This window comes from Dermacentor albipictus, chromosome 1, assembly GCF_038994185.2.
Source record: "Dermacentor albipictus isolate Rhodes 1998 colony chromosome 1, USDA_Dalb.pri_finalv2, whole genome shotgun sequence".
Lineage (NCBI taxonomy): Eukaryota > Metazoa > Arthropoda > Arachnida > Ixodida > Ixodidae > Dermacentor > Dermacentor albipictus.
The window spans coordinates 191,996,584-192,022,411 of NC_091821.1; the positions used below are offsets into that span (position 1 = coordinate 191,996,584).

The window sequence follows — 25,828 nt, forward strand, 5'->3', positions numbered from 1 at the left end:
GCCGTGATGTAATTGCCCTACAAGAAGCCAATACCCACAACGTTCGACTTCAAGGATACACCGCTCACACACAAACTCAACGCACAGCCATCCTAACCAAGAAAACTCTCACAATGCATGGACACGAAATAGAAGACATCCCCATCGAGCACACCTTAATGGAGATCATACCAGAGAGAAAAACGCAGCAAAGCCTCTTTATCGCCAGCATATACTGCCCTCCTTGTTATCAACTTCCGGAATTCGACCACTTTGTCCGTCAACTCAGGAAACAGACGAAAGGCCATCAACTTGTCATAATGGGAGATGTCAACGCCCCACATACAGCATGGGCTTATCCAACCACCACCAAGAAGGGGTCGCGAGTGCACGACACTGCTCAACAACACAGGCTGACCCTCTGGAACGAGGGTCAGCCTGTGTTTCCAGGGACACTGTGTCTCCAGGGAGACAAGCCCGGACCTTACGTTTACAGCGAACGCCCACTGGGCCGAGTGGACTCTCGAAGACGATCGGAAGCCACTACCACATTATCCAACTTGACATCGCGCATAACCAGAAACCGACCAAGACTGGAGTTGCTCGACTAACAGAGTGCAAGTCCTTTAGAGACGACCTCAGCGGCAACACAACAATCGACGACATCGACCATTGGCCCAAGGGCCTTCTCATCACCGCAGAAAACCACACCAAGAGCATCTAACTAAGCACCAACACCCCCGCAGTCAACCCGCATCTCCTTCATCTTTGGGAGGCCAAAAGAAGCCTCCTGAAGAGGTGGAAGAGACAAAAGCTGAATAGAAAGCTTAAGCAACGAATCGCCCTTCTCACCATACAGGCCCAAGATTACGCGGAGCAACTTAGCAGGCAAAACTGGCACACCTTTTGTGACAGGATACAAGGGACACTCAGCACCAAGAAAACCTGGCATCTCCTACGCGCTCGCTTAGCTATTGATCGCACCAAAACGCAATAGCTGCAAGAGCTGCGCAGACTGATCCACAATCATGCTGGATCGGAGCATGATCTCCTTCGTGAGCTTCAGCAAAAACTTAGCAGTGACAAGCCCACTTCATCAGCGAGCGGAAAGACGTACGACGGTGCACCAAACCCAGTGGGCGCTGGCATTATCATAATAAAACCGCCGTGCCGATATGGGTCGTAAACGATTCTACTAAGGGAACGTTTCTAACAAACCCTCAATGCCCTTTCTCAGGTTTCTTCAATCGTTGAAACACGTTAAATTTAAGGTACAAGAATATTGTCAAATAATAACGGAATAATTGCACCAGTAATTATGTCACGGTGCTCTGACATGACTCAGCCATAGAGTGAGTTAGTAACTGAACAGCTGAATGCTATAGCATCTGTGGTGATTGTAGCCGAGGACAAGATTTTCTTGCCCAACTTTGCAGGTATAACTCAAGAAGGGTCTGCCTTTGGAATCGTGTCCTTTTACACGACAGGCTACACTAACACGTCCCTGTGCCTTTTTGCATAAAATTCCGGTACCCCTCTGCGTGAGTCGCGGTAAAAATACATGAAGACTTTTAATATTTTTGAAATTTCGTACAGCTATATGGGAATGGTTCAAATGATAACACACGTGCGCTGCACAATGAGGATATAATTTTTACGTTTCGAGGTACCAGTTTGTACTAAGCAAACTAACATGTGCAATAATTTGCAAGGCCTTCATTTGAACGCAAGGCACGCAAAAATCCTGCTTTGATATAGTGCGAATTTACCCCGTCAAATACCCTCAACTGTATTCCTTTGTACGAATACTACGTCTGCGGCTTCTGTCAATTTTGCTACTTTTGCGTATTTTATTTGCGCACACTGGACGCTAACTTTATTTTTTTCAGATACGTTTCAAGCATCACAAAAGTCGCACAAACACGCCTTTCTCATGACATAGCTGCAGAGGCAAAACTATTTCTTAGTAATATCTTCATAAATCTTCGACTTAATGAAGAAAACTTTCAAAACACGTTATCGGGATTTATTGTCAAAAATACAAGGTGCAAAGGAAGCTTGGAAGCACGTTCGCGAAACCAGCCAGCTATTTCTTGTAGGAAAATGCAGGTGCAGAAAGAAACAAAACCGTAAACTAAGTGACCTGCATTTGGTAATATGACATCTGGCGGAAGACTGCTAGACTAAGCAGCAATAAACTGATGGAGAACAAGGGACAGCCGACTTCGAACCTGATAATAATAATATATGGGGTTTTACGTGCCAAAACCACTTTCTGATTATGAGGCACCCCGTAGTGGGGGACTCCGGAAATTTTGACCACCTGGGGTTCTTTAACGTGCACCTAAATCTAAGTACACGGGTGTTTTCGCATTTAGCCCCCATCGAAATGCGGCCGCCGTGGCCAGGATTCGATCCCGCGACCTCGTGCTCAGCAGCCTAACACCATAGCCATTGAGCAACCACGGCGGGTTTCGAACCTGATAACTCGCGCTCGCGGCATCAGCGATTTCGATCAGTCGTTGTTCAGAGCGCTCGGCTACCACTTCTACCGGCTGGTGCCTGCAAAAACTGTTCCATACGTAACAGTCAACGCTGTGGAAGCTATTGAGAGACTCCTTGCGGTGGCTTCGTTCGTACTTAGGCATAGTTCGATTTCTTTTTTTTTTGCCGCAATGGTGCGCAACCGTTTTTAATATAGGCTCAGTATTCAATGAAACAAGCTTCAATCCTCAGAAACAAACACACTGTAGCAGACGGCTGCTAATGCGTTGCTTTAGGTCATTGTTATTTTTGGTGTTCTTTTCAAGTTCTTTTTATTTGCAACCCATCGCGCGGAGCCTTGCGTGCGTGCTCGCGCGAGCTAACGCTGTTGGCGCGCAGCGAAGCATGGACGGGCGCGGAGTTATCATTTTTCTTGACCGAACATCTTGCGTAGCTTCCACAGCGTTTATTGCTATCTATGGAAGGGAGTACAGGTCTATATATCTACCACGATAAATTCCGCGACCTTGTTATGAAAACTGCGATTTTTAAACAACTTTTTTGCCATTTCAAGAGCTGCTGCTACAACCAGCTAAAAGCCGAGCCATTGAAGTTGATAAATTCCTGGAAATATACCAATCGATGCAACAGTTTCATCGCAAATCGTTTTTTACTAACCAAGAAAGTAACCAAAATTTTAACGTTTACGTAGACTCCCATACTTCAAACTTCGCCCGCAATTTGGAACCGGTTTTCAGCCGTCAGTAATGGTGCCGCTTCCATGCGAGGTTGGGCTAGGTGCACAGAGCCAATTTCCATAGGAATATTTTGAAAGATGGCTTCTTTGATTAGAACGACGCTCTCCCATAGAATACGCGCATGTTTGCAGGGACGGCCGCTACAGGAGCTGTTCAGTGATGTCCCTAATTACTGGTCATGTGTTCGACGAGTTTCGAGAGGCTGCCAAGAGAGATCAAACTCAATGGCTGTAACTAGAGTTACGATCATAGTGTCTGGAAATGTTCTAGGCGACCCTATTCCGTATGCATTCGAGCATGGCAGCTAATTTGGGTATGGGTATATATATATATATATATATATATATATATATATATATATATATATGCGAACGTTGTGGGTTCGGTCCCCACCTGCGGCAAGTTGTTTTTTCATCCACTTTCATTTTCATTAATTTAGCGTTTCTTCATTTCATTTATTAAGCACAAGTAATTTCTCTTATGTTGTCCTTGGTGTATGTGTTTGTTGGCTTCTTATAATATATATATATATATATCTACGACGAAAATTTGACGTGGTGAAGCACAAACGTAAGGTAGGCTAATTTACGCACGTTAGTTGGTAAGTTCACAGGTTGCGCCGCAGAAAACCAAGCGTTTTGGATGCGGTAGCATAAATGGTGGTGATATGCGACGATCAACAAAGAGTGGGTGTTAGATTCACGTCAAGACATTTATATGCAGTGGCATGGTACACAGCCATATTATTAAAGTTGTATGGAAATATGGAACTGGTGCGCTTACGTGAGAACGAGAGTATTTTGCATTTGGATGGATTAAGGGACATTCTATGCGTATTGAACCAGTTGTTAATAAGGTCAAGATCTTTCTGGAGGGCTGTATGGCCGTTAGCAAAATTAATTGTTCGGTAAACAACACAATCGTCAGCAAAAAGTCGCATTCAAGCGCAAACGTTGGCAGGTAAGTCGTTGGTGATATTAGGAAAATTAGAGATGCCGAGACGCTCATCATTGCTGGATGGGCGTCTTTTTAATCACCGTTGTTCAGGAATTGTCAGCTGAAATAGAAATTGAGTTCACAGCGCCCATTTTCAGCACGTATTTGTATAAACTTGTGCTATAGGCGCTGGGTGTCTTCAAATGTCTATGTGTTGTGTTCTGACTGACTTCAATTCTCCGATAACGAACGTTCAATGAGGCTAATAAAGGTTTATTAGTAAATTAGCTAATCAATAATCTTATTGGTGGTTATCGCTCAAGTTTTAATGTCTGCTATACCTACGAACACAATCTAGCAAAAATTGCCATTTTGTCTTAATGCTTTGATTTAATAACGGCAGACAGCAATCGAACAAGCACCTGGTATAATAAATATGACACCTGGTATAATAAAACAGCGCCATGTACAGCTAAGTATTAAAATGCGAGTAAAATGCATAGTACAATACAACGAGTGTTACGTAGTAATAAGAGGTTTAGAAGTGGCAGTGTTCGAGTGTCATCTCTAGCAGTAAATATTCTAAGGTACGCACGAATGATCTGCACGCAACTGTCCTTAGTCCAAAACCTAGGATGTGGCCAACACCTTCCGGTACGACTGACTGACACAGCCCGGCAGCTTCACCTTCTAGCACGCGGCCTGCCATTAGCCGAGTTGAACACTCCGAATATAGGATGGACTTGGCTGTACAAACTGCGCCCTTTACGGCAACTCCTAACTCCACTCGGACTGCTCCGACATGAAGCATATCTCTTCTTTTCTGGTGGTGGTGAGGAGCTGCCAACACGAAAATCTATTCTGCACTCATTGCATGTAGTCTCCCGCTCTCTTTCATCTTTCTATTATCCTGTTTCCTTCCCTCAGCGTGTGGAGTGGTGAACCAGACGCGTTTTCCCGCAACAGTGGTTGAGTGGGCATGGCATTATAGTGTTGAGCACGAGGTCACGGGTTCGATTCAAAATTAATTTAGAGTCAAGTCGGAGTTGATCCAAATGAAATCGGAGCCCTTCACTACGGCGTCTCTTATAACCCTGTTGTTCCTCTGTGTAGTTAAACTTCGCGAATCAATCAAGCTTTTTCTGATGGACATCTCTGCTTTGACACCTTATTTTCTCTCCCATTGTCTGGTCCTGTGAATGGACGGAAACAATGGAGGACGGGTTAGCTCGAGCGCAGCGACTAAGCCACAGCCGGGTGCGGGATTTTGTTTGAACCTAGGCACCATGCGGGAATCTGAGCCGGTATTCTTAAAACTTCTATTTCGTAAAAGCTCTTTCTCATTGGCTAGTGCTCGGGCACACAAACCCACAATAGTGGTTGGCGTAATAACGAGATGATTTCAAAGGCGGAAGCAAATCCCAGACATCCATAACGAAAGAGAACTTTTGTGACTGCGGCTCCGTCTTCTTACGCAATATTTTTCAACTGCCATACTTCTTAAATAGTTGCCCATTTTCCGTCGCAAAAGCATTTTTTTTTCGACATGAGTCTCACATCGGTTATTTTTGTGAGACTTTGTCCCCATGCTAGGTCACTACTTGTGCATAGTGTAATCATCAAAATAGATTTAAACATATGAAGAATATCGCAAGGTGGTCTGCCAGTCGCGCACCATTTTCTGCGACTTTTCTGCTGTGAAGCTACGCAAACACTCATTCACTATACGAATACCTTCCTGGTTTATTCTTTTTCTGAACCTCTCCCTCACATCATTCCGATCAGAGATTTGGTGCTTTTACTGCGGACGTGTTAGTGTGTACAGAAGCGCTAGAAAACATGAGCTGTTTTTCTTTCTCCCGGTGTCCTGGAAAAACTAAATGTTTCACCTTCTTTAATCTTTCCGCACATGTCCCCCCTAACACTGCACCTATATTGCTTCCAAACTCAAAGTAGGTGGTTCAGTTAAGAGCATTGGACATAATTACTAAAATATAGTTTTTGCCCCGCATTTCAGAAAGGCTTTATACAAAGTGAGTTAAAAGGGTCGCCCGCTGTCCTGGTAGCCCTAAATTTTGCGCTGAGATTCAATATTGAGGTACGGGGAACCTTTTTATGCCTCATGTGTGGATAAATTGTGCGGGTTACTTAGGAACTTTTTCGAAGATTAAGATCTCAAAAACGATGTACGCGTGTTTTATGAGCGCGGTATGTTTTCCTGCTGTCCTGCGAGGATTAAATGTGCCACCTAGTTCCCATTTTATGGGGGAAGGGGAGCGCAAGAGGAGAAGGAATGCTATGAGTGACAAGGATGCAGAGTTAAAGTTTGTGGGTCAATTACGGGTTCCTTAGTTAATTATTTTGGTAGTCGTGCTCGAAAGCGTCGTACAAGCGTTATAAGCAGGTTTTCCTGCTATACTGAGAGAACCAAATGACAAATCGAGTTAAAATTCACACTGTATATTGCATATGTTATGAGCTCTGTGCAGGCAAAGTTAAAGCGTGCGGGTTAATTATGAGGTACGAAAAATGTTGTTAATTCAAGCGCAAAAGCTTCGCTGAAAATTCAGGTCACCGAAAACCTGCCATTTTTCTCGTGCGTGGTCGCATACCAAGTTGCTGTAAGAATCTATAACGTAATTTACATGACCATTTGAATTAGTTCGTCCTGTGCTGCTAAAACTCCGAAGTGTGTAGCTCTACGTTATCCTGCGTAGATTATGAAAACGAATAGTTCCACTCTCATGATCCGAAAATATTTGTGCCGAACGCGTCATAAAGGTGGACTTAGGAATGGCAAACTATTCCCTCTTTCGCGCACGCATCTCGTACTCCTTTTTAACATAAAGAACAAGGCCCGATAACAGTGCGAAGGGTCTTTTTAAAGTTCAAAATAGAGAATTACGTAAGTGAGTTGCCGGGGTGCTACTGCAGCAATGTTACCAATGCAGCCGGAAGGTATATAGCTACGTAGGACTAAATCTTTCGTGCAATAACCAAGAACATTCGTGCGATGAGATGTCTGTGTCGCTTGTAGCTTCGGTGTAAAGCTGGAACCGCATGACGCGTTTTTCGCTCGCGAAAACCGGGCGCGCGGCAACCGCCCGCGCCACCGCTGGCACGTCAGCACCCGCATGAACGCGGCAGGTCCGCACCTGCCGCGCCGCCTGTGCCGGAGTTGGCAGACAAGAGAAATCACCAGACCAGGAAATGGTGTTTTTCCGCAGAAGTAATATACTCTTAAAATGCGATGAGGGCCACATTGAATGTGCCTTTGACTATGATAAGTACAGGAGCACGACAGGAGAAAACGGTGATTTTGCACGATTACCAAATGCGCATTACTTACACTAGAACAAGTGGTTTTCAAGAGAGCGCGCTCGTTCGCCGGGTGTTCCGCCGAGATGCTCCGTCAAGGGATGGATGGATGGATGTTATGAGCGTCCGCTTTGGAACGGGGTGGTGGGTTGCGCCACCAAGCTCTTGCTACTATACTGCCTAATATCCTACCCAGGTTAAACAATGAAAACAGAAAAAAACAGCATGAACTACCACACCCAAATTTTCTGATCCCCTGTTGCGGACTGTGCTTTTGTACGTCTCCGTCTTTTGTCGTTTCCCTGCTTTCCCTACGTCAAGGTGCGCGGAGGGCAACCCCATCTGGTGGCGTTCGGGGAACTAATGCGTGACGTTGGCGTGACGTTCTACTCGCGCTGCACTTCCATTGGTGGCCGCGGCCGAGCCGACGCCACGCCATGCGTTCCTTTCTACTCCCAACTGCGAACAGCACGACGCGACTACTCGATTTTTCTGGGCGCGCTCGTTGAAACAACGCCCTAGCACCTCTGCCGCACGTCAATCGCGCCAAAAAACGCGTCATGCGGTTCCAACTTAATGCTAACTATCTCGTCCGGCAATTATGCCCCGTACGTGTCCCCAAAACGCGCTGCGAAATCGCATGCGTCGGGAAGCAAAATAATGTGCACAATATGTGGGCGTGGCGCATTTGGCAGGAGTGATGATGACCGCCTGTGATTGTACATGCTCCTTTTTTTTATAGCGAAGCTGTATTGGGGGCGAGCACTTACGGAGTCGCCTTTGTGAGAAGCTCCTCCCTTGCGTATAATGAGGGAGGACGCGGCGCGTTCCTCATAGGTTTCGCTTACGGCGCCCAATTAAACACTACCCGGCAGCCCTCCTGGATATTTATGCAAGTACTCTCAAAACGAGGGAAGTTTTTGACTGCCGATATCAGTATCTTCGCAAACTGAAAGCACAAAATCATTTATAGACGCCATCTCTTTGTCGAATACACACAGTGAACGCCACTGCGCGCGGTCGCCGTGATGGAGTCTCCCGAACCGGCTTCTTGCATGAAAGGTAGGCAAAAGCTGAGAGTAAACTATGTTAAATATGTTCTTATAGTGGGCTGTCTGTATAACCAAATGGAGCATAACAGAATGAAGCCTCAATGCAGCGATCGCACGGGTTCGCAGTGACCGACTGCGCGTCTGCATGCATGTCCGCGCACAATGTTTTGCTTTCGCTGTGAGAGCGTTTTCGCACCGTGCCGTGAGCTTTAGGCCGCAGCATATGAGCATTTTTACGGTACACTAGCAACCATTGTTGCGTGGACGCTATCAGAACTGTTCAAAAATAATTTCGTTATAGAGACTTCGAAGCTTACGGCGACTGTATGCCTTAGCGACGATTGAATCTTTTTTTGTCTTCTAAATTCTTGGACATTTCAATTTTATTTCTTAAGTTGCGTCGCACTGTATGTTTATCGGTCTTCTCATCCCTCTGCTCCTTTTTCGTAATCCAGTGCATTAATTCATAACACAAACATGACCATATGCCATGCCTTTCTTTAATGTGCGTCTTACCGCTCCCTTTCCGTTCCAGTGAACTTGCCAGTATCTACCATCAACAAGTTCATAGACCAAACCGTCTTGACATTAGCCGGGCAGCGGGCGCGGGCGAGCGTCTCAGTAAGCGTTTTCTGCTACTCACCGAACATCGCAGTCCCGGCGCCCTAGCAGAAATCTTCCTCGAGTCTAGACTTGAAATCATTATGATGTGTCTACTCTAGCCTCCTGTATGAGGCCGATGGCGCTGCTCAGCACAGTGATCACTGCGGTTGGAGAACCAGCATGATACATCTATAAGCTATATGCTTCAGAATTGCCTTTTTTGCCCTGTAAAGTCGCAATATCCGAGAGGGATCGCGTCAAAGAATGCGACGGCTATTTGTGAGGACAAAATCTCCGTGATACGGGTGAGTGTGTCGTAGAGAACGGGACAAACAAAATCGAAAAAAAATTCGGTTATCATCCTTTTTCTCAAAAATAAAAGAGACAAAACGGGCTAACACCGCGATAAAACCTTGCATGGTCACGCCGCACAAAGTTTATGGATCTATAAACGTTGATGTCACATGCTTGCACCATGCGCTATATAGAGCAAATATATCTATATTCCAGTATATACCACTGCTTCGGACACTCGCGCAGTTCGTAAACGGTCGCTTTGCTGGACGAGAGTAATTCACACTGTAAGGTAGGCTGTTATTACAAACCAAAAATATTTTATTCATGGGTAGAAACCACGTCCACCGAACCAAGTAGTCACGCAATGTAATCTACAGCTAACTGCTAGTTTGAACGCTTCTCAAAGTATAACAGCACAACGTCTACCGTAGCAGAATGGTACCCACGGTGTTACGATCGTCGCGTAGGTTTCATTGCTCCTAAACTGCAGCTCAGAACTAAGGTTAAATACTCATATAAGGTCACATTAGGTAATGGACTTGTCAGAAATATATAATTGATCTCTGAGGATGACCATATGCTCAAACACGCACACACACATCGTGCTGCATGCTCCGTCAGCCTCAACCCGAGCAGGAAGTCCGGCCACGCCGACTTAAACTACTTCAGTACGCCTCACAGAACCGTTTTCCCCTTAGAAGACGCCACGTCACATTAAACAGATCGCGCGAGCGCGAAAACAAACACCGCAAGCCGGCGCCGAGCGTATACCTGACATAAAAGGCGGAGCGCTCGCCCAAGCCAGCATGCCCACTGCCCATAGATGGCGTCACTGTGTACGCAATATGGTGGCGCCCATGAAAAAATGGTCTATATGGCTAGCCGATTCGTCTGCCCGTCGTCTGTATGCTGAAAACTCCTCCGGCGCATGCGCATGTGCGAAAAAACAAAAGAGAGACACGCGATTGGCTGTGCCAGTCGTGACGTCGTTGTTCTCCGTCGCAGCAGTTTCTCTTCGGCTCCGAAATGGCTAGGCCACGCGTCATACGCACTCCTGAGGACCAGGTAGCTTTCGATCAGCAACTCCACGAGCGGAACCGGGAATGAACTCGTCTACGCTATGCCCAAACTGCAGCCCGGGCACAAGCAGCAACTACGTACCGAGGATCCGGCAGAATACTAAGCCGTGGTTGAATGAACCGTCAGGATTAACCCAGTGATAAACACCGGGGCTGTACATTTCAGCTTCGCTGGTTAACCATCTGTACGGAGTACTTGGGGGGTGATTTCTTCTGTCTTACTTTCCCATATCTTTTAACTTATCCTCCCCTGTGTCCCCAGTGTAGGGCAGCAAACCAAATTTTCCCTTCTGGTTAACCGCCCTGTCGTTCCTCTTTGTTTACTCTCTCTCTCTTTCTTTTTTAAATGTTAGAGAAGATTAAAAAATATGCCGGGTTGTTGTTTGTAGCACACACTGCACCGATTGCACTCACGCTTATATGAGCAAAGTGGGGAACCTTGAAAGGCGTTCTAAGAAACCACTGAGACCACGTGAAAACAAAGAAGCAGACGGGCAAGCAACCAAGCCTCCCCCCACCCCCCAAGAAGGTGCTTTTTAATGCTATCACTATGCAATCTGTGCCTACCGGCCGCGGCATTTATCGGGATAATGCCAAGTGCTGACCACTGAAACAAATCTAACATCACGCCTTCATCTTGAGGTGTTCCGATTGATTTATTCACGTATTTATTCACCTATTTATTTATTTATTTATTTGTTTGTTTGTTTGTTTGTTTGTTTGTTTGTTTGTTTGTTTGTTTGTTTGTTTATTTTATTAGCGGTTTAGACACACACGCATGATCTCGCGTGCAACGCCTAAAGGAAACGAATTCCTGACAGAGGCCCAAATCCGAACAACTAATCCAGGCAACTGTCCCAATACTGTCCGCCTTATTTTCGCAATCCCTATCAACAGGCGTTATCCCTCAGGATTGGAAGGTAGTTAAGGTGGTGCCATACTTCAAGTCTAGGGATCGTTCTTCATCGCTTAACTATCGACCAATTTCTTTAACAAGCAACATTTGTAAATTAGTAGAACATATTATACACTCCCAGGTCATTAACTACCTTGAAGAACATAACCTCATATTTAACCAACAGCATGGTTTCCGCAGAGGCTATTCATGTAACACTCAGCTCGCTGGCTTTATTCACGACATACGTTCATCAATAAACACCGCAATTCAAGTAGGTGCCGTATTCCTAAATTATTCAAAAGCATTTGACCGTGTCTCTCAACGTGGACTTATTCCCAAACTCACACAGCTGAACATCGACTCTGCTGTTGTCACATGAATAAAAGACTTTCTTTCTAACAGGATGCAATTTACATCGGTTAACACAACTCATCTCTAGTCCGCGAAAGATCTGGTGTACCACAGGGAAGTGTCCTTGGGCCCCTACTTTTTCTAATTTATATTAATGATCGACCAGACGGCATCGAATCCAATATCAGACTATTTGCTGATGACTGCGTCATATATCGTAATATTCACTCTAACTGTGATCATGACATTCTTCAATATGACCTAAACGCAATAAAGGTATGGTGTTCAACCCGGCTAATGCCTCTAAATCTTGCTAAAACTAAATTCTTGTCTTTTCCTAATCAGGCACCCCGAACTTCAACATCTTACATCTTAAATGACAGCCTTGTTGAACAAGTTTCTAGCTACAAATATGTTGGCGTACAGCTAACCCCTAACTTGACGTGGAGCAATCACATTAACCATATCCTCGCATCTGCAAACCGTTCGCTTGGTTTCCTTAAACATAACCTCAAACTTGCTCCACTACACTTACGCAAATTGGCATACACAACACTAATACGCCCTAAAATAGAGTGTGCGTCAGCCAAATGGGATCCGCATCAGACATACCTAATAACTGACTTATAAGCCCTGCAGAACCGTGCTGTACGCTTCATCTTTTCAGATTATTCACGAGAAAACAGTGTAACAGCATTAAAAAAAGCGCGCCGAGCTGGAAGCCTTGTCTCTTTGTCGTAAAATATATCGTTTAACACTATTCCATAAGCTTTACTATCACGTATCTCTTCATAACGAGTTCATGTGTGAACCCTCAGCCATTTTTCCGCGTCGGGATCATTCTTGAAAAGTCAAATGTATCATGTGTCGTTCCCTCGAATTTGGTCAGTCATTTATACCTCACCCCGCGATAGAGTGGAATAATCTGTCATCGCACATTCTCACGGAAACAAATGCCTCGAAATTTACAGATGCTCTACGCAGTATGCTCTATGCATACCTAATATACCGTATTTACTCGATTCTAAGCACCCCCTTTTTTCCACGATCGCGATGCCCAAAGTGAGGGGGGGTGCTTAGATTCGAAAAATCTATAATGACCCCCCCTCACTCTTTTCGCTGTGACATCACGACGATACAGGTGCGAGAAATAACATGTTATTTTGCAAACATTCAAAAGTAAAATCGGTGCAGACAGTGAACCCACCGATTGTATCGGATGCTCAGTTGCTATCACTTCCACTCGAGTTCGTCGCACTGCTTGAACCGCCGCACTCGGTATCCCACAGCAGGTCGTCTTCCGTTCCGTCGAAGTGGTTTGGGATCGAGCACATCTTAAGGTTTTACCACAACGTCCACTTGGACCCGCTTCCACGCGTCAGAAATTCACTTTGCCATGGTTGATGGAGACGATTTCTGCAGCTTTCGCCGTACAGCCGTACAGTCCGGCTGTACGGCGTACTCGAGCCGCGGACGCCGTGGTACCTCGGGAGGCCGACGGCTCCGGCTCGATGGCACAGGGAGCAAGCGCGCTTGGCGGCCTTGGCTACACGCTCTTCCTAACAAATAGGGGGGTGCTTAGATTCGCATGCAAACTTTTTTCCCAGTTTTCTCTCGAAAATAGAGGGGGGTGCTTAGAATCGGGGAGGGGCGGGGGTGCTTAGAATCGCGAAAATACGGTATAACGTTTCACTCTCTGATTTGTAAACTGATTTTTTTCCATGCGCCGATAACCAAAGCCTCCGCGACGTTGTCATAGCTTGTGCAAATCATTTAAAGTTGCTGCACTAATAACTATTTTTATTTTTTATTTTTTGGTTTTTCTGTGTTTCAGCGTTGACGCACTGTAATTAATTGTGCCCCAGTTTTGTTTTTGTATTGTATTTACATTTACGCACTGTTCTTTGCCTCACCGTGTAACCTTTATTCTCCCTAGAGTGCATTTAGGGCTATTGTGAAAAAAAAATAAACTGCTTCGAGGCTCAACTATAATTATTGAAATTATTTATGCGTGGTGCATGCGCCATCTCTTTAAGCTTATATAATCCCTTGCCCGTCTTTCATCGCTTCTTTGTTTAGAAAGCTTCTCTAGGGGAGAACGAAACGTCTGCGCTCGTTTTTTTTTTTTTCATATATACGGTCGGTATCGCCTTTACTGTCTTCACAGGGCTATAACTTTAGGAACAGCGTTGGCCCCTTTTTGTCATTTTCCAACCTCACCCGCTTACCTGAATCAAATAGAGGCAAGATACATAAAATAGATTATAATCTCTAATGGTTTACTGGTTATGGCAATTGTTTTCTTTATTTTTTCTCTTTCACTTTTTACATTCCACCGATGTTAAAGTTAGCAAAGCCACCAGAACATCAGAAGGCACAAGCACGAAGATCAGACAAATCCATAGACTAACCATCGTTCCCATGGTGACCGAACAATCGCAGCGCGAGAGTTATCTCTCGTAATTATTGTAGGAAGCGCTATGGTATCCTGGAGGTAATCTGTGGTGGATGCAAAGCTCAGGGAGCCAAAATAGTTGGTAGCTTCATGGATGGATGGATGGATGGATGGATGGATGGATGGATGGATGGATGGATGGATGGATGGATGGATGGATGTTATGAGCTTCCTCTCTTTAACGGGGCGGTGGGTTGCGCCACCAAGCTCTTGCTATTATGCCTAGCGTCCTACCTAGGTTAAAAAAGGGGGAAAAAAAGACACACTGAACTCCCACAACCAAATTTTCTGACCCCCTATTGCGAACTTTGCTTTTGTACGTCCCCGTTTTTTGTCGTTTCCCTACTTTTCTTGCACCAATCTTCCAATTGCCTCCTACGAATCTTTATTGCGGGCCTGCTTACTTTTCCCCTGCTCTCGTTGAACCTAAGGGCTTCAAGGAGGCCATCATCATCATCATCATCATCAGCCTAGTTACGCCCACTGCAGGGCAAAGGCCTCTCCCATACTTCTCCAACTACCCCGGTCATGTACTAATTGTGGCCATGTTGTCCCTGCAAACGTCTTAATGTCATCCGCCCACCTAACTTCTTCTAGCGTGTCTGTGCTCCGATATGTCAGACTCCACACTTTATTTGTCGTTCACATGATTACACGTGCAAGAGCATGAGGATAGGTGCAAAGCTCCTCCCTAATGTAACGCGGCTGTTACGTGAGGCGCTTAGTCTGACAACAGGACGGAGGAATAGGCGAAGATAACTGTTCCCATTCCCCTCTCGGCTGGCGAAATCAACATATGACAGCGCAGTGTGGCGTGCAGTTGTTGCGCTTGATTTCAACATCATCATCATCCTGGTTACGCCCACTGCAGGGCAAAGGCCTCTCCCATATTTCTCCAACAACCCCGGTCATGTACTAATTGTGGCCATGCTGCCCCTACAAACTTCTTAATCTCATCCGCCCACCTAACTTTCTGCCGCCCCCTGCTACGCTTCCCTTCCCTTGGGATCCAGTCCGTAACCCTTAATGACCATCGGTTATCTCCCCTCCTCATTACATGTCCGGCCCATGTCCATTTCTTTTTCTTTATTTTAAACTAAGATGTCATTTACCCGCGTTTGTTGCCTCCCCCAATCAGCTCTTTTCTTATCCCTTAACGTTACACCGATCATTCTTCTTTCCATAGCTCGTTGCGTCGTCCTCAATTTCAGCAGAACCCTTTTCGTAAGCCTCCAGGTTTCTGCCCCATATGTAAGTACTGGTAACACACAGCTGTTATACACTTTCCTTTTGAGGGATAGTGGCAACCTGCTGTTCATGATATGAGAATGCCTGCCAAACGCACCCCAGCCCATTCTTATTCTTCTGGTTATTTCAATCTCATGATCCGGATCCGTGGTCACTACCTGCCCTAAGTAGATGTATTCCCTTACCACTTCCAGTGCCTCGCTACCTATCGTAAACTGCTGTTCTTTTCCGAGACTGTTAAACATTACTTTAGTTTTCTGCAGATTAATTTTCAGACCCACCCTTCTGCTTTGCCTCTCCAGGTCAGTGAGCATGCATTGCAATTGGTCTCCTGAGTTACTAAGCAAGGCAATATCATCAGCGAATCGCAAGTTGCTAAGGTATTCTCCATCAACTTTTATCTCCCATTCTTCCCACTCCAGGTCTCTGAATACCTCCTGTAAACATGCGGTGAATAGCATGGGAGAGATCGTATCTCCCTGTCTGACGCCTTTCTTTATTGGGATTTTGTTGCTTTCTTTGTGGAGGACTACGGTGGCTGTCGAGCCGCTATAGATAGCTTCCAGTATTTTTACATATGGCTCATCTACACCCTGATTCCGTAATGCCTCCTTGACTGCTGAGGTTTCGACTGAATCAAACGCTTTCTCGTAATCAATGAAAGCTATATATAAGGGTTGGTTATATTCTGCACATTTTTCTATCACCTGATTGATAGTGTGAATATGGTCTATTGTTGAGTAGCCTTTACGGAATCCTGCCTGGTAGGCCAGTGGCGCCTAACTCGACCGCTGGGCAGATGTCTTCACATTCTAATAAAACATGATCCATCGTTTCCCTAGCTTTACCACAGCAAGCACATGCTTCTTCTTCCTTCTTATATCTCGCTTTATAGGTGCGTGTTCTAAGGCACCCTGTATCGCTTCGAAAAGTAATGAGCTTCCCTTTGAGTTATCCTCAATTGTTTCTTTCCTGATTTCGTTTTTTCCTCTTAAGTAGTTACTCATGGCAGGTTTCCTTTCCATTGCCGCCACCCATGAGATTAGTTCAGCTTCTCTGACTTTCCGCTTGACGTTCATTGCCACATACTTGCTGGTAAGCTTCCTAGTTCTTTTCCTCCGCTGTGCTGCTGGAACACCGCCCCCATCGCCCGTCGGCCCATAAAGCGGTGAAGGCGCTTTTGTGTTTCTTAAAGGGGTTGGGACACCAAATTTTGAGGCTATAAAAAGCATGTTGTAGGCTGCTTCCGTATGCAAGGACACCCAGAACGAGGTATCGGACGCTGCAAACATTTCAAAATAATTTTAATTCAGCTCCAAAAAGTCATTAAAAACTCCTTCTCGTAGTCGAGACCCATCGCTAGCGCGGCAGCTACTACGTCACAGAGGAAGAACAAAAATATTGACGTCATAGCACACCAGCACAAAAACGTGACGTATGATGAGTAGCGATGAAATGCCGATTACGGAGCCTGCTGAGCCGAGCGACCGAGCATAGCCTTCACTATGACCGAGCTACAGGCATATAGAAATCCTTTCTTAATGCAAAGAAGGGGTAAGGCGTGCAGACACGGACACAGGGGGAGAGAAGTGGACAACACGAACGCCGCACGGCGGCCCGCGAATGGCAAACTGCGTGTGGCGAGTTGCCGTGCCTACGGGCCTTTGCACGTTTGAGTGTAAAACAGTAGCCGGCCAACTCCGAAAGGTACCAGGATATGCGGCGTTCGTGTTGTCCGCTTTTCTCCTCGCATAGTCGCATAGTTCGGCAGCTCGGAGCGGTCTCTCCTTCGCTTGGTCTTTCTCAATGTGAAGGCCCGTCCACGTTACCGGCCCGGAAACTCGCCGCACGCCGTTTGCCGTTCGCGGGCCCCCGTGCGACGGCGGTTTCGCTCGCGAACGGCGAGATTTCCTTGCCGTAGAGAGCACGGGCCCGGGACCCATTTGTGCGGTAGCCGTACGGCGAAGCGGCCAATCAGCGACCGAGGAGTGGTCACTCTTTGCACCGACGGCAGCTTCACCGCCTCTGATCGTTCGGCGCCACCGATATCGTGGCTAGGCCTTTTCCGGTTCACTTCGAAGCTAAAGCTTACGGCGCTTCGGAATGAATCACCGACTCTCACAAGCCGCAATATTTTCTTACCGTTGTTGTCGCTCTTTGCAATAATTATAATAATCGCGACATGCACTTCGAATCGCCAGTTGACCTCTGCTGGCAGAGCACGCGTAAGAGCGAGCAGACGACGCAGCATGGTTTTACGTCACTATTTTTTGTGGCCCACGTGACCAAGCCATGTTGCGTTTCCTCCTCTGTGACGTCATAGCATCCCCCGGAGCCCAGAAACCGAAACCGAAATCGCTCGGTATAATAATGCTATTATTAAATTATTTATCGGATATATATGAATCCCGCTGTGTGCATCGTGCTCCCTGAAGCATGACGCAACGTTTGAACCAACAAACGCATGAACGAAAATTTTGATGTCTCCACCCCTTTAAGGACGACGGGTTTGTGCGACCGCCTGTGACTATTAAGGCAATTACTGTAATACCACACGCGTCAGCGAACTTGCCGCAATTTCCTTCTTTCCTTCCCTCCTCTCTCTCCCTGTGATCTTTGCTTTCCTAGCTCTTTCCCATTCCCCCGGTGTAGGGTAGCCAACCGGACGTTATTCTGGTTAACCTCCCTGCCTTCTTCTTTTCTCTTTCCTCCTCCTTCCTCCGCTGTGAATGAATGTTTTCCTGTCATGTGCGCTGTGTGCCAGCGTGCCTGGTGTCGGATGTCGCTTAACCACAAGTTATCCACAGGCGGGGAAGGGAGAGGCCGCACGAAGCGTTCCCTCCGTGCTGCAGGCGCTCTTCATCTCGCCTGTGCTGCGAAAGCGAATGTTCCTGGCCATCAAGTGAGATCTGTTCATGTTTGTCTGTGCGGCGCGTGACACTATGCTTGTTAATTAAATTACTAATAGTATGTTTACTGCAATTTATATGGGCGATAGAACTACAAACCTTTCTTCGTTTTCTAATACTTTGTTGTCACTTTTATACGTTTCGTTCAAGTTTCCTTACTTTACGCAATTAACCACAAGAAACTCCCATAGACCTGACCTTGTACGCGAAGATTGCGCCGCGAGCCCTGAATTTCTTGCTCATACATACATCTTCGACAAATTTATTCCTCGTCCTTATGTAGAATGTCCTCTATTTTCTTAGCTGAAGTGACCGTTTTGCAGAATGGCAAAATGCTAGAGTCGATGAGATATCGTGCTTCCAGTTTCTTAATACAAGCTCCTGTAGCGCGTGCAAGAAGTTGATTTTCTTGCATCCTGCATGTTCGTGTCTCTCTAGTTTGCCGTTTGGTGGGTGTTGCCACTGGTTATCCAAACTTTTTTCCAGCCTATAGGCATGATGCCCTGTAGGAACCTCTCTCTGCTTGTCTTGCGCAGTCCACGAAGAGCGGCTGCCCTTACGCACAGATCGCCATCATAAGGAACGTAACTAATTTGAGGCTTAAATGAGCGGCGCCCCACTTAAAACCTTCCGCGCACGCTTCTCCTCACTGGCTTCCCATTTGCGTCGACTACTTCAAAGTTCATTTCTCGTTTCAGTCTCCGTACTGCTTAATTAGTGGTAATGACAGCCATCTTAATGTACAGATATTTCCGCTTGGCCTTTTTCTCCGAGCAGAATGTCATTTTTGCGCCAGGTGACGTTGAGATTGAGCCAATGACTCCTTGACAAAATTCCTATCTTTTTTTTTTCTGTACACCGTTAACACATCAGCGAAAGCACCTGCTACTACCTGCACTGAGCAGTGGGGCTTTCGACATTAACACACCAAGCTTGGCGAGTTGGTGACTGAACTGACTTTTGACTTTTGACATTTGAGTTTGTGACTTTTGACATCTCCATCACCCTTATTATACTATGAATTACGAAAAAATGCGTCTGTGAGCTTGTTATTATTTATATATATGGAAGCCTGTCATCAGGCATATTATAGGTAGCATGCGTCGTATGTGTGTTATATATGTTATTATTAACAAATGGCCTTTACTTATGACACCTGGTACAATCCGCTGGAACAAATCTACCCGTAATATCTTGTGGCTTTAAGCTACGCTGAAGAACGTTTCACCGCATGGCTTGAGGTCTACTTTCACATGCCTCTGCGTAGCGACATTTTGTGTAGAGCAGTATACCTTCCGTCTCCTTATTGGCTACACAGTCGCATGATTTCTCCTTGCATATGCAAGTGTGTATTTTCATAAATTGCTCAGTGTAACGACGTCTGGACTACGTGCTACTTCTTCGTGTATTTGGTTCTTCGTGTAATCGCCTCACACGATCTTCTGCTCTTGTGGAGCGTCGTATTCGGCACCGCATGTATACGACATCTGTGTAGCACAGTTGTAAGGCAGTTAGTACGCGAAATTCGATGCGATACGTGCTGCAATGACACCCGTACTGCACTGAAAGAAATCGCGGCGCCATGTTCTTTTTTTTCTTTTTTTCTATATTGAAACACCACTAATTACCCCCATGTAGCACCTCGACTTTAACACCGACTCGTTTCCCTCCGTACTAATTGTAGACTCAGTAGAGGGCATTTTCTAAATGCCAACAGTGTTTCACTCGGTTCGCTTACATTTCTTTTTCTTTTTTTTCTTGGTTATAGCACGGCGGTTGTTCAGTTCTAGAAACCAACTGCTTAGTGGTGTCAAAAAAAATTACCACGTTGACATGTTTTTTTTTTCTAATGAAGTCAAACAACGCTATATATATGTTTACTTTAGTGAAGTGCAAAAGTACCTGAAACTATTAAGCTTATGTGGCAAGGGGATTCCGTTACTAGCTTGCAGCTGCTGTAGGCCCCGCGCCTGCCGCACCCGCACCCAGCTCGAGACGGTCGAGTTCCTCGGTGCCACTCTACTCTGTTCAGGCAGAGTTGTCGGCGAAATGTCCCCACTCAAGAATGTAATGCGGCGACTGCTGGACAGGCGAGCACACTTAATTTTACTGGTACGTGCACTCGCCCAAAAAGCCGCTTCAGCACTGTATACGGTCGATGCGCTCGTCTTTCCAGCCTGCCAGCGGGCCATTACTGACGCAGGCGCTCGCATTTCATATGCCACCAAATGTGGCGGCATATGCTTGTGAACGTTTCTTGGCCTCTGGCAAAAAAAGTGCGCTCTACACTCATCTCACGTGTTCCTGCTGTAGACAGAAAAAAAAAACTTGTCCTTCAAAATTGGTCAAAAATGTTGCGACGAAAACGATTCCCAATTTTTCACACTGCCAGGTACAAGCACTCCTGTCCTGCAAACACTTCGTCTATTAGAATGACAGTTGCTGAACTTCAAAGGGAGAATGAAATCTCGCTGACCCGCGAGGCCATAAATATGAGGTGGGCAAAGCTCGGCGCGAGTATAGTTAGATCCAACTCAAACTCCAACTCGACCGCAGATTTAGGGTTGGCTCGTCGGCAGCAGAAGCATTCCAGCGGTGCTTTGCGGCAAATTGGGGCTGTGGCACTTCTTCCGAACAGACCCCACAGAGAACAGTGCTGATAGAACCTTAGGGATTCGCTTTCTGTTGTGTCTTGGTGAAGCGACGAAGGTTTGGACAAATGGGCTGCCGGAAAGCCGGCGTCCATAGTCTGAAATCTAGCATGATATCGAACACAATTAAACTTCAGAGACAACAAATTCTCTTTGTCATTTGTTCTTAAGGCATACAGTATTTAGTTCTAAGAACTTAAACATTCACGTCGTGTCGCAGTGTATACGATAGGCTGAGTTTCGGACATGATGCAACAGCAACCTGAAATGCCATGGCTATGGCTCCGCAGCTTCAATGCGGGAGGTCATGCGTTCGAATTCCACTGCTGAAAAGTCACCAGTAAATATTATGACCTTCCACGTGGAAGCAATTTTTGTATCCTTACATACCAATTTATGACTCAACGGCAACGTTACAGTATGTTTCGTCAAGTGCAGCTTTTATGGTTCTTGAATTCTTACTCATGATAAGGAACTTTCAACCATTACGTATAATTGACTCATCATAATATTAAACATGTGTACTAGCTCGAAAACTGTGTTCTATTTTCATGCATAACCCCCTCGAAAAACAGTTAGCAGAGCAAATTCATTTCACCTTCCACTTGTTTCTAGCTTGTAGTACTATAAAAATGAAGAGTAACTGATCACTACAAGGGGAACGCTTCAATAACATGAAATATCAAACTCTCCTGCGCTCTTCACTAAGCGCTCTTAATCCGTCACCAAGTTCACCGCAATTATTGAGAATCAAACAATATCGTTAGGCACTCATCGCCACCAGCAAAGAGCTGAACTAACTTTTGAATTACTTAAATTCAGGAGTAACTTCAGTGGACAATCCCCGAGGACTTGATGTGGGGCAAAAACTTATGAGGCATATGCCGAAATCCATGTTCAGCTAACGGGCATAATGAGATCAACCTCGGGAACCCATGCCAGCCAGAGCTGCTACTAGAGCACCACAACACTTTCGTTCCTTTCTCTGGAGTCTGATTTTCAATAAAGACGTTTATACCTCCTTGGAGGGGGTTCCAGATGAAAAGCTGCAGCAATGATTACCACAAGATGAGGAAGTAGGCGCATTATTCACAAAAAGGCGACTATGCCTACCCGAAATTCCGCCACATTGCCACGGTGAAAAGGGCAATCATAATCAGAGTGTCGAACCGAACCCGAACTCGAACCGAAAACTATTCCCGAACCAGCTTACAGCGTGGATATGCCCGTACCGAACCTCAACCGAAAAAAAATAATATCGGTTACCGATTCGGCACGAAACAGTTGAAGCATATAGGGTGCAAACGGGTGCTCAATCGATAAGCGATTCTTCGAAATTACTTTTTCATTCAGCGCACCCCACGGGCAGATCGTTAAGAGTCGCGAGTTGCGTTATGTGCGAGAATGGGCGTTAGTACTGGTAAGGTATGTCTGTAAAGGTGTGTGCTGGTAACTGTACGCCCACATAGTTAGAGAGGCTTGCAATGATGTTCGGTAGACCGTTTCTCCGGCGCACACTGCAACTCAGAAAACCGGTTCTGATATGTCGCTGATGAAAGGAGACGTGAACTGCGATAAATGCAGTTCGTTTATTGCTCGGTACGCACTCAGCGCGTTCCGAAATCCATCTCCCAAAACACTTTTCTAGGGTATGCTGAAAACCTCCGCCGCACGGGGTCGTCTCCAATTCATTCGTGGCGGTCTCGAGCGAGAGCCATGGTCCCACGGTCAAGACAGGTACCGGAACGCCTCCAGCCGCCGTGATGTAGCACCACCAACCATCGTAGTCGTCAGGTGATGACGCTCGGCAGAGTTGTAGTCCGTGGTGCGCACTCGAAGTCATAAATCGGGGCCCCGCCACTCGTTGAGTAAACGATCGCTGCCGCCGCTGCTGGAGTTTCCCGCAGTGGTTCGTGCCCGCCGCACGGATGCAGGTGGCACTGACTGAAACGTTCCGGCCAACACTGCTACGGGAGTTCGAGGACGCGCTTCCAAGAACACCACAGAACACCTTCCATTCCGGCCACACCTCGGTTTCGTTGATAGAGTCACCGACAGCGATGTCTGTGCCGCTGCGTTACCGTATTGTCACAGGTGCCGCGTCGCTCTGCCCAACACTTGCACTTGTAAACTCGACTATGTCAGTTATGTTCCGAGGCCAAAACATTCTTTCATGGACACCGCAGAATTGCCGTTTCTGTTAAAGCTCCCAATTCAGCCATTAAACCAGCTCGCTGCGATTCCTAGAGAGACCGTAAAACGCAGACGCCAGGATAGACCGAAGGCAAGAAAGATGGTGTTCTCTTGGGAGAAGAATATTGAAACGGTGGTTCATGAGCAGGACTTCTAGTAACAATAATCCTGCGATCGCTAATGATTATAGTCAACTTTTCAATGCGCGGTAACAATGACTTGAAGCGGCACACGATTTTTTTTTCTTTGCGAGTCGGATTTCAAACCACGCTTGGCGCCTCCAGGAACAGCATACAGCGCTCTTAGATTCCTGCTGTTCCTTATAGGCCCATGATATGCGGGATTTAGACTTTCAATGCGACGCATTCTTTGCCTCAGTATTGGCACTTTGCGGCCGGTAGGTGTGCAACTTCTCCCGACTCGCCTAGCTTTAATAAAAAGGTTGTGAAGTGCGACCAATGGTGGAATCCAACCTCTGCCGTGGAGCACACAATCCCGCTGCTCTGACCACTAGGCCATGACCGTACGCATGCTTCTGTTGTTCCAAAGGCAGCCAGCCCCTTGAAGCATTCCGCGCATGCGCCACGTGGCACTTCATCTTCGTCTTTCCTTGTGACACCTCGCGCGTAGAAGTGCCGTGTTATACTTCCCATCGTCGGGATCGGACCACTTCCCCAGCATTTTTTCTCGTAGCAGCCTACGCTACCTACAAGCTGCTACGTTGTACTGACTTCATGATCGCCCAAGTTAATCACGTTTGAGCCTTTCTTCGCCGGAGTGTAACTGCCATCGTCGTTTTAACATACAACGCATGACAGAGCCGTCGGTCCGTATACGATTGTATAACATGTAGTTGCTGATTATGTCACAGTCCATGTATCCATCACTCAAGCTCGCCCACTACTCATCTAGAAGCAAGCAATCGTCATGTTGTATAAGTGCGTCGAACTGACGGCTTTTGCTGCCATGCGATCGTCTTCGACGTGGTTGTCGTCGTGCTGCTGTCCTCACTCATGGACGCTCGGGCCCACGCACACATAGTTTGAACAAACTACGTTGGTGCATCTGGTAGCGGTTTGCGGAACTCCAAAGAATGCTGAATAGCCAAGTACCTGCAAAATGCTTCGCATAACATCGGATTCCCACAGTGCGTGGCATCACCCCAATTTTTCATTCGCGCTTAATAAGCGCAAGACTACGCCATGAGCAGTTGCGTAAGAAAGACTCTCGCAGTGTTGAGCACAAACTGTCCTTGATCATGGTCCAGAAGCATCAATGTACCCCCCTGCTTTTGTACATTTTTTTTAAAGTAGTAGAAAACGAAGCAAAATGCCGGTCGCTGGTTTCTTTCTTTGCTACATACGAGAAAATTGGATTCGCAATTTTTCTAATGCAATGTGATGCTTGTTGTATCGTATCCTACAGTTCAGTCACCGCCAGTTTAGTAATAATTAATTGAAAATTACTCCGTATCTGCCCAATCCAATCGTAAGTTGTTCAACCATGACCCTCAAAAATCATGCGGATCAAATAGCATCCAAAATCATTTTCTGAAGAGATACGCAGAATGGTGCAGCCTATACTTGGCCCTGATATTTCGAAAATCCCTATCACAGTCATCCTTACCGGACGACTGGAAAAATGCGGAAATCATCCCAATACACAAAACAAGAGATACCTCATTGCCCTTTAATTATCGACCAATATCTCTCACTAGCACCGCTTACAAGATTCTCGAGCATATCATCCTTAAATACCTAACAAATTTTCTTGACACTCACAACTTTTTAACGCCACACCAGCACGGATTCCATCATGGATTGTCAACCGTCACGCAGCTTACGGAAGTTGTGCATGACCTCGCATTTAACATCAATAACTGTATCCAGAGGGATATAATATTATTAGACTTTTCGAAAGCATTTGATCGCGTATGCCACAGTAAATTATTAACAAAATTGCGAGGTTTTATTGGGAATGGGGAAATTTTAGACCGGGTAATAGATTTCTTAACAAACCGGACACAATTCGTACTATTTCAGCATGCGGAATCAGCGACAGTGCCTGTCACATCAGGGTTCCCCCAAGGAACCGTGTTGGAGCCACTGTTATTTTTCATTTTCATGAACGACATAACCAGAAATATTGACTGTAACATCAAACTGTTTGCTGATGACTGCATCATCTACCAAACGATTAACGCCTACGAGATCATGTTTCGTTTAGCAATTCACTAGACCACCTAAATGAATGGGGCAAAAAATGGCAAATGACGATAAACACAACTGAATCAGTTTGCATGACGGTAACAAGAAAAAAAAACGACCTTACGAGTTTCTGTACTTTATTAACGGCACAATGCTAACAAAATTTCACCAGCATAAATACTTTCACTCTAACTTCTACCCTGAGATGGGACGCGCACATTGCCAACGTCACCTCGAAGGCATTACGCAAGCTATTTTATCTCCGAAGATGTCTCCGCCTCGCACCCACGTCGACTAAGCTTCTCGCGTATACTACTTTTGTTAGACCGGTTTTGGAGTACGTTAACACAATTTGGTTTCCCCACTCAACAACTCATATAACGAAAGTGGAAAAAGTGCACCGAAGAGCG

At 46.0% G+C, this 25,828-nt stretch overlaps 1 protein-coding gene across 1 annotated transcript in view; it reads right to left on the bottom strand.

Moving 5' to 3' along the window:
- Positions 1 to 703: 703 nt before the first annotated feature.
- LOC139060570 (luc7-like protein 3) overlaps positions 704 to 25,828 on the bottom strand; it is a 42,947-nt gene continuing 17,822 nt past the window's right edge. The window contains exon 3 of the mRNA XM_070539718.1: positions 704 to 769. Coding sequence (XP_070395819.1) covers positions 704 to 769 — 66 coding nt within the window. The remainder of the gene's footprint in view (positions 770 to 25,828) is intronic.